This window comes from Solanum pennellii, chromosome 9 (assembly GCF_001406875.1).
Source record: "Solanum pennellii chromosome 9, SPENNV200".
NCBI classification, from domain to species: domain Eukaryota; kingdom Viridiplantae; phylum Streptophyta; class Magnoliopsida; order Solanales; family Solanaceae; genus Solanum; species Solanum pennellii.
In genome coordinates, this window is record NC_028645.1 from 5,672,265 (window position 1) to 5,681,615 (window position 9,351).

General features: G+C 36.2%; 1 protein-coding gene across 1 annotated transcript; it reads left to right on the forward strand.

Annotated features, from left to right (window-relative positions):
- Window positions 1–2,499: 2,499 nt before the first annotated feature.
- LOC114078588 lies at window positions 2,500–5,619 on the forward strand. The gene is made up of 2 exons (XM_027919441.1): window positions 2,500–4,002; window positions 5,102–5,619. The coding sequence occupies exon 1, from the start codon at window positions 2,524–2,526 to the stop codon at window positions 3,763–3,765; it is 1,242 nt and encodes a 413-aa protein (XP_027775242.1). The 5' UTR covers window positions 2,500–2,523; the 3' UTR covers window positions 3,766–4,002; window positions 5,102–5,619.
- The last annotated feature ends 3,732 nt before the right edge of the window (window positions 5,620–9,351 follow it).

A 9,351-nucleotide genomic window follows, 5' to 3' on the forward strand; every position in this document is an offset into this window, starting at 1 on the left:
AATTATGTTTAGTAGAATTTTGTCACAATCCAGACCGTCATGATTTGACCTCCACACTATCTCTCCGGTGGGAGAGCCACTACTACAACCCAAACCAAACAACTAGACTAAAACTAAGGAAATTAAGTTAAGGAAGCAAGTTAATTAACTAACAAATGCAGAATTTAAATACCTAGAATCTGAAAGTCAATGTATCAAAACATCTAACAAGATCCATAAATCTAAACAAGAAAGGATACATCCCCAACTATTGAACTATCAACTATCTAAAACAATGCCTAAGTCCGGAAACGGTGGACATAGACGAAAGGGAACTTCATGGCAACCTGGAAGATGCGACTCACCCTTGAAGTCGATGCGATGATCTCTTGTCTCCCATGCGAGGTCTGTCAATAGTCTCTTGAAGATACCCTGTACTCAACAAAAACATGAGCAAATGCAGAATTAGTACACAACCAGCGTGTGGTAGGATCACGCGGCTATCCCGCTAATGCAATATAAACAAGTCAAACAAACATTAAAATCACATGCATATACATCAACATATACAACATTATCAACATGAAAATTCGACAAAACATTACATATGTATCACATCATTGGTCCTCTCTCAGAATCCAAATCCAAACAGTTAGCTTGCCAGAACGTGGCAATACGATCTAGTATTGTGCTGGAATGTGGCAACCGTTCCCATTAGCTTGTTGGAATGTGGCAATCTAATCCCCATTCACACACCACAATCACAATGACAAGTATATCATTAAGACCATAAATTTACATCATGATTTCATGGCTACAATCATTCATCTATCTCTTACAACAAATGTGATCAAAATTGCAACATTCTTATACATACAAGTATAACAATGAAGCAAGAACATGCATACATCACACAATCATGAAATCATAACCATCACCTACCTCGAAACAAGAATGAAACCCTCAAAAACTTGATCCTTCCCTTTTCGGATTCATTCCGCTTGTTCTTGATCTACAAACAAAAACATACGAAAATCAATATACAATCACTAATTATCCAGATTACTAACAATGCTCACAACTTTTAATCATACACATGATCTCTAGTATTTGGATTAGGGTTGTTTCCACCGTAAAATTTATCAAGAAACCCTACCCGATCAATATTGACATTTGACCTATTCAATTATGTTCTACGGATCGAAAAATGAATTTGAAAAGTTAAAAACTTACCTTTAGCCCCAAGAATAGTGGAAAGCGAGTTAGGGTCGCCTGGGTTTTTTTCTTTAGCTCCACAGCGGCATTTTCGAAACAGTGAGTCCTCCCTGAAAATTTACAATTTTAAGTACTGTCTTGCCCACCACAGCGGCATAACTCCCGCTACAGTGGCACAAAGCGAGACAGAAACTTCTCAAAAGAATTTTAGTTCCTTCTTTTTACAACACATTTTTAACCCACTATGCTCAGAAAATACCCTTAACTATGATCGATTTTCGTAGATCTACTTATTCAAATTCGATTTTGTATAGTCATATGAATTCCTTAACGAGTTATCTATCTATTCATGAAATCAAAATCATATTTATTCCACCCGATTGTTACCATATTTCCCCTACACCTTGATGACTCTGATCTCCTCCAAATCAAAATCCTAATACTATAAAAAAAAAAGTTTTTCTGCCCCCAATTTTTCCTTAGTTGACATTTCTATAATGACGGAACCCGATTGTTACAAATTTTTGAGCCTAAGTACAACTAATCCATGGATTAGTTATACACCCTACATGATATTATTTAAGGTATTATCTACCATATGTTAGTATTAGTAATACATTGGATTTAATACCATGGGATTATTGATTTAAAGACAAAAATATTCCTCAAATATTTTTATTTATTTTCTTGATTTTATGTTTTATATTTGTACTAGTAAATTTATTTAAATAAATTAGGTTACAAATTTTGTTATTTAGAGGGAGTTGTTTGTTAATAAATATAATACATATCAATACACTATTTAAAATGTGAGTTATTTAACATTTACTAATTGAAAAGGCATATAGATTACCATATGACGTTTGTGATCTTAATTGAATATATTATTTTTTGGTTTATATTTGGTTTCTAATTGTGTTATGAATTAAGTCCAATCCAACGTAGATACTAATGTCATACAAGCTGTTATTTGACTGACAAGAGCTATTGGCCCGAGAACAAGTAATAGGGCCAGGTTAATCTGGGATCCGGGTTGAGTAGTGGGCATAAAACGGTTCCAACAAAAAGGATAGTGATAGGTGTTTTAGGGATTATGTAAATTGTTAAGAAAAATGTCTAGTCCTCTCTTTCCTTTCTTTGAGTTCTACTTCTCATCTTCAATCTTCCTCTATTTTTAATCACTTGTTATTTCAATATTTTCATTGTAACTCAGTAGTTTAATTATTTCAACTAGAATCGTAATATTGTAATCATGTTTTAGTGCTCTTATTAATATAGGGAGGATTTCGATTTGTTACATCGTGCTTTCATTTTCGTACTCTAAGGGCAATGGTGGTTTTAGATCGATTCACCGGCACAGGTAATCCAGATGATTGTCTCTTTCGGGCCGAACGATACTTCGCTGACCTTGGCTTCCTGGAGAATGAATGGCTACCTCTTCCTTTCTTCTATCTCGATGGTGAGGCGCTTGACTGGTTTCGTTGGATGTATCGCAACAAACAATTTTGGGATTGGAAGCATTTCAAGGAGAAGCTATCTTTGTGCTTTCGAGCTCGAACCTCCCTGGAGTCTCCAGTTGCACAATCGAACATTACAACTATTCTTACTTTGGTACAGAAGGTGCAGGATAATTTTTCAGTTATGTCGACAATACCCATATCCCAACTTCCAGTATTTCCAATTATCACGGGCTTGTCACCAACAATAATTCAAGAGGCTGCAATAGAAGATGATATTGACAGTGGTTCTACGATGAATGGCGAAGAGATTGCCTCTGCTTTGGGTGATGGACAATCAAGCATTGCCAATAATTTTGAGGTACATCTTGACACTTTGATCGATACAAACCTCCTTTTAGTTGGGATATATTCAGTCATGGGAGATGAACATTCAGGTCATGCAGACCAGGTGTTTGATGAAATTTCTCACCTGATTGAAGAGTCGGTCCATGCATTTGACATGGCATTTGACTTGGTAGAGGATAATTTATTGGGGTTGCAAATGCCGTTGCGGAAGATGAATGTCTTGAAACTAATACAAAACATAGTGTTTGGTGGAAGTCTCCAGCGAAATGAGTCCACCCTACAGGGCCAATTCGCAAATTTGCAGCTTGTAGTGACTGAAAATGTTGTTTTCCATGAGATTGTAAGTTCTGACTCTGATGCACCAATAAGAGTTGATGGTGAGATCTCCCTTATCCCTCATGATGATAATGATGAGATTGTTGAGTCTTATCCATGTCTATTCAATCAGTCATTTTTTGCCGATTTTGGGGCTCTAGCAATTGAGAGCATGACAGATGGCTTACCCACTTGTTATTGGTTTGACACTGGCAATATGTATCTCAGTCCACTACCTTCGTGTTCAAATGTAGGAAATGTAGTGATCATTTATCTGCAACGGACTTTGATAAGAATAGTTATCTTCCTATTATTAGCGCTCAAGGTAGCGATGTCCAATTTTTTGCCAGTATGTGCTCAAGTTGTTATAGCAGTGGGGACGACTCAAAAACAGGTGGTGAAGGAGCAACCCACAATTGGTTGCTCGACATGTTGGCAAGTTACGTTCTAGCTATAGGATCGGGCAATTCAAAGGTGCACAAAGTGTTCGACACAATATCCAATGAATCTTGGAAGGTATCCAATGTTATGTTACTTTGTTACTGGTTGGGGTGCCAGTTGAAACACCTAAAGAAACACGAACTGTTCAGCAACTGCACTTAACAGGCAGAAAGTATTTGTTTATTTCTTTTGGTGGTCGAGAACCTACAGTGTCGCCCTTACAATCCACACACGCCCTACCAATGAGGTATTTTGATGCCAACTCTCTTTGTAGTGACTTTTGTAGACATAAAATTGATATGGTGGCATCTGATGAAATGTATGTTGACATAATTTTCCTGAAACTTACAATAATTGAGGATCTATATCGTGATAAACTACTTTTTGAGAATAAGGGTGGTGATTCAAAGAGTGAGATCCAATCTTATGATGTGAGGACTGATGTTAAAGAGGAAAAAATTAATGAGGGAATAAGACATGCTGAATGTTTCTTTTCTGTGGATGCCGGAGTGAAACCGTTCATCATTAAGTTTGGTGGAATGGTGAAGGTTAATTGTGTGTGGGATCCGGGAATCAGTTCCAAGACTATGCACCAAAATGGTCTTAGGGAGACTACCGAGGCACACCTATTGCTCGAGTTTATTGATATAACTTCTCGACTTGTTAATTACTTTTATGATGCTCACTTGAAAGAGAGCACTCAATCTTCCTTATGTGTGGTGAGTTTGTCACAAGATAATGGATGGCATGTTTTACTTGATATATATACGTGCGTGGAAGCTAAGGATATGCCTAGTGATATTAAGCTTTGTGTTCTTTCTCTTGTTTATGTTGCGTTACTGGAGCCAAAGCAGGTCTCTGGACAACCCCACAATAATGGCCAATATATGTCAATTGTCTGCACAATTCTTATGGTACCTATCAGTGTGCCTAAAACGACAATTGGGTGGGTTTATGGTCAAGAGTACATTTATCTCCTTGGTTAGAACATATTCACCCAAATCTCAGAAATATGGCTTTCAACATGCCCATGTTCAGTGCAAAAACGTCATCCCAAACAGTGAGTTGTGATTTGGTTTTATTTAGGACTAATTAGTTGTTTCAAGTAGTGCACAAAATCACAATATCATTGAAGAAACCACTTGGTGCATGGAGTGACAAATATTTAACTGTTGAAGTTATAATGCAGCATCTAAAAGTGTCAACAGATCAATGTGCTTATTGGTGTTTGAAACTGATATGTATTTCTCCTGACGACATCACATTGTGGGTTGATAATCATACTAGTGTGTGTCCAATGATTAATATAAATTGCATGTGTGGTTTTGAGTGCATCTATTTTGCAGGTATTGTGACTTTTAAAAGGGTCAAGATTGTTCAATCTACTTAGCTACTATTATTTGAGGCAATTGGTGAGGAGCATACTATTCCATTGTTATTGTCTTGAACCTTGAGGACAAGGTTCTTATTGACAACGGGAGTATTGTTATGAATCAAGTCCAACCCAATGTAGATACTAATGTCATACAAGCTGTTATTTGGCTGAAAAGAGCTATTGACCCGAGAACGAGTAATAGGGCCAGGTTAATCTGGGATCCGGGTTGAGTAGTGGGCATGAAACGTTCCAACAAAAAGGATAGTGATAGGTACTTTAGGGATTATGCAAACTGTTGAGAAAAATGTCTAGTCCTCTCATCCCTTTCTTTGAGAATTACTTCTCATCTTCAATCTTCCTCTATCTTTAATTACTTGTTATTTCAATATTTTCATTGTAAGTCGGTAGTTTAATTATTTCAACTAGAATCGTAATGTTGTAATCGTGTTTTAGTGCTCTTATTAATATAGCGAGGATTTTGGTTTGTTACAAATTGTTTGTAGTTTGAACCATTTATAAATTGCATACATATTAAAACTAGAGTTAATATATCAAAAGGTCACTGAACTTTTAAAATTTATCTAGCAAAGTTATTGAAGTTTATTTTGTATCAGTAAATCACTCAACATAGTTGTTTCTATCAAATTCATTCACCAACTACTCTCAAATTCATTCACCAACCACTCTCCCACCGGAGTTGTGAGTTTCTCCCCTAATTTCATGTCGATCTGTTTATTTTTGTTGATTTAACTCCTTTGATTTATACTGTTATATATGCATCTTTGTGTATTCTGTAAATTGTAATTCATCGATTGTGGCTGTTCATTTGTAACTATTGCACGAATTGTAATCTCATACTTCTAAAAATTAACTTCATTTGATTATTAGATTTCAACTTCATAAACATAAATATGATAATTTGACTCATAGGTCATTAATATAAAAGAATGATACAAACAGCTAAGTTGAGTGATTTGGGTTAAAAGGTAGTGCAGCAATTGTATTTGACTCTTCGACAGAGCAGTATAAACTAGTCCACATTGTTAAGTACTATTTCGGTTTCGAAATATTCAATCTTAGCAATGGTGGAGGAAATTGGAAACGGGAACGTGTTGATTCTGCTCTGTGGGAAGGTCTAAATAATCAGCCATTCGATGTTATTTTTTGCTGGAAGAATCTAGTGTCGATGAACGGAAGGATTCTGCATTGGTATGTTAATGCGAGTGAGTATTTCGTTTCAATGGATGTAAAAGAGGGGAAATTCAGTATTACCTATCTTCCAGAACGCGATGGAGTGGTTAATAAAACTAACAATTACGTGCTGATCCAATTGGATGGATTTCTTTCTTAGATCACTTGTGATCCCGAGGCAACAATGGATGTTTGAATTTTCACGGGCAAGTTTGGTCCAAGAAACACACGATCGTGGCAGAATTGACACATCATGTATGTCCATCTAAATCAACGCAACCAAATGAGAGATCAATGCCAGAAATTGGGAAACTTGTTACTGTTGGTGGAGCGAGGAACGGTGAAGTGTTTGATTCTTAAACACTAGAAGAACTCAAAGGAATACTTATGTGACACAAAGAGTAGGGTGATGATGTTTTACATTTATAACATGAGGAACTCAGAATATTTCGTAATGCACAAGGAAAGCCTCTTTTCGATGAAGTGGATCTCCTAGTATTTGGAGATCGATGAGCTTAAAAGGAACGACATGGATAATTGATTCTAGTCAATCGATGCTAAATAGCACAGTTTTGCATCTGTCCATCAGTTTGTTGCCTGCTGTAATCATCCAATCAGATGTCGAGTATGCAATAATTTGCAAGACATTTTCAACTCCGACTTCCTCCAGAACCCCCTCGAGAAATACTAGCATGGCATCGGCATTTTGATGGGAAGATGTTATATCTGATGTTCGATGATAAAATAGTACCCCTCGGGCAGTACACTAGGATATTAATCAGATTTTGACCATTTGAGTCTATCCATCCATCTAGCAAGATGCTGCATCCTGTGCTTGCCCATGAACTTCTGATTTCCGTTACATACAGTTGCATCTCATGCACTGCATCCTGAAGGATCGAACCTTTCAAATCCTGACAACTCGGGAATTTTACTGTCTGCCCGGGACTAAGAGTGGCTTTAACCATCCTTTGGAAGCTAGGTAATCTGATGGCATCAAAGTCAAGTCCTGCTTAATAAAAAAATCTCCCTATAGATTTCGAAATCTTTTGTGGGGATTGAGAACTCTTTTTCGCCAGAATCTCAGCACTAAATGCTTGTTTCACAAGCGTAGGAACCTCCAAGCAAGGAGTGACATTACCACGAATCCCTGCTAAGTGGAACTTAAGCCTATGAAAACCAGTAACTGTTTTAGCACAGTACCTGCACCTAGCTTTAGACTTATGATTCTCATCAAGTACTTTATCGCCATGATCACGAATATTAATTTCCTCTAGATCCATTCCTTCGTTTATATATATCGAGTGTTCTTCAACTGCAAAAAACCAGTCCATGAATTGTTAAGACCTGTTTAAACTACAGAGTACCCTGAACTCTTACATATATTATTTAATAGTCTTTAGCTTTTCTAACGTCTTTACAAGATGAATTTTCAAGGATTACTACCAAGAGACACACCAAGACTTTTCATTTAACTATTTCATACGATAGATTTTTGATTTCTATCAACTTTTATAACCATAGATAAATTAAACATACCCCAATCTTCCCAATAAGAGAAAACTACTACCTTCTCATCCAAAACCATCATTCAACTTTTATCAACATCGCAATATAGGGAGGGTTACTAAAGGACTAAAGTATGAGTATCTATAATAAGATCGTGTTGTCAAATCACAGCTTATACTTATCATGACTTTGACACTCATAAATGGGGAAGCTGAAGAGGTAAGTGTAATAGGCACGAGTATTTCATGTACTTGAAGCATTAAATGTACGTAGAGACTTCCTAAGCATAGAAAATGTTACAACTATCTAACATTACAATGGGTGAATGCACCCATGGTAATCATAGGCACGAGTTATTCAAAAAAAAACATGCTCTAGAGTAATATGGGGTCGTTGTTATGAAGCTATTCCTTTCTATTCTAGACTATGAGCAAGGATAGAAATCTGTATGAGGTGCATGCAGGGGCATGCTGCTAAGACGCAATAGATGAGTCGAGTGTCATAATGATTGAAATCTGAAGAATGCTCTAGAGTAAAAATGATTTGCTATCTCATCATAACTCTTTCTGAAATGCATCACAATCTAATTCATAAGACTTGATTTGGTATTTCTCCCTATCATCTCTCCCAAGGTCTATGAGCCTATCCCATATCCTCTAAACTATACACACATGCACACTTAACATATTGAGACAATCTATATTAGAAGTTACTACCTTCATTATATGGTATTTCTAAACTTCTTCGAACTTATATAATCATCATTATATAATAACGGAAACTCTTACTAGCAAACATAACCAATTTTATTAGCACCTCATAATCCAATCTTGCTTGTTATTGTACTAAAATACCACCTCCTAGTTCATATTTCTCTGAATCAATAGAGAATAAAGCTTTCCTAAGAATGCAACACTATTACTACCTATCCACTCCTGCATCGAAACTACATTCATAGCTTTAAAAGCACAAAGCGGTTCCTTTTAAGAATCACAAACTAAAGTCTTGAGCCATTACTTTAACCACCTTATACTTTCATTTAACCTGAATCATAAACTCATTTCCTAGTTCAATCATAATCTACTTCACATTAATCAATAAATTCTACTGTAAGATCTTTCATGATAAGATCTGCATTAACTTACTATATCTTATTAACACATGAAGACATATCACCTCAATTCTAACTTAATGGATAGATAACTTCTATATTCTACACCTTGATGATTCATCATCTCCACCATTTTGGATACTATACTTACTGATTCACACATCAAATTTTGGGTCATTCAACTACTGGGCTCATCCCAAGCCCTTTCTACGGTCTCCAAAATTCTTATAGTTCTATTTGAGAACACCCTTTCAGTAAGAATTAAGATTTATGACTTCTATCTGCTCGAAGATGAGGAATAGTTAGACAAATTGGGGAAATGTCCGAATTTGCGTACATTTCTTAGGGGTTAGCTTTGTTCATGATTTGAGTAAAAATGAGAGAAACATTTCTTTAACATCAGGTAGCCC

Coding starts and splice junctions, on each gene's coding strand:
- LOC114078588 (XM_027919441.1), top strand. CDS start 2,524: ATGGTGGTTTTAGATCGATTCACCGGCACAGGTAATCCAGATGATTGT.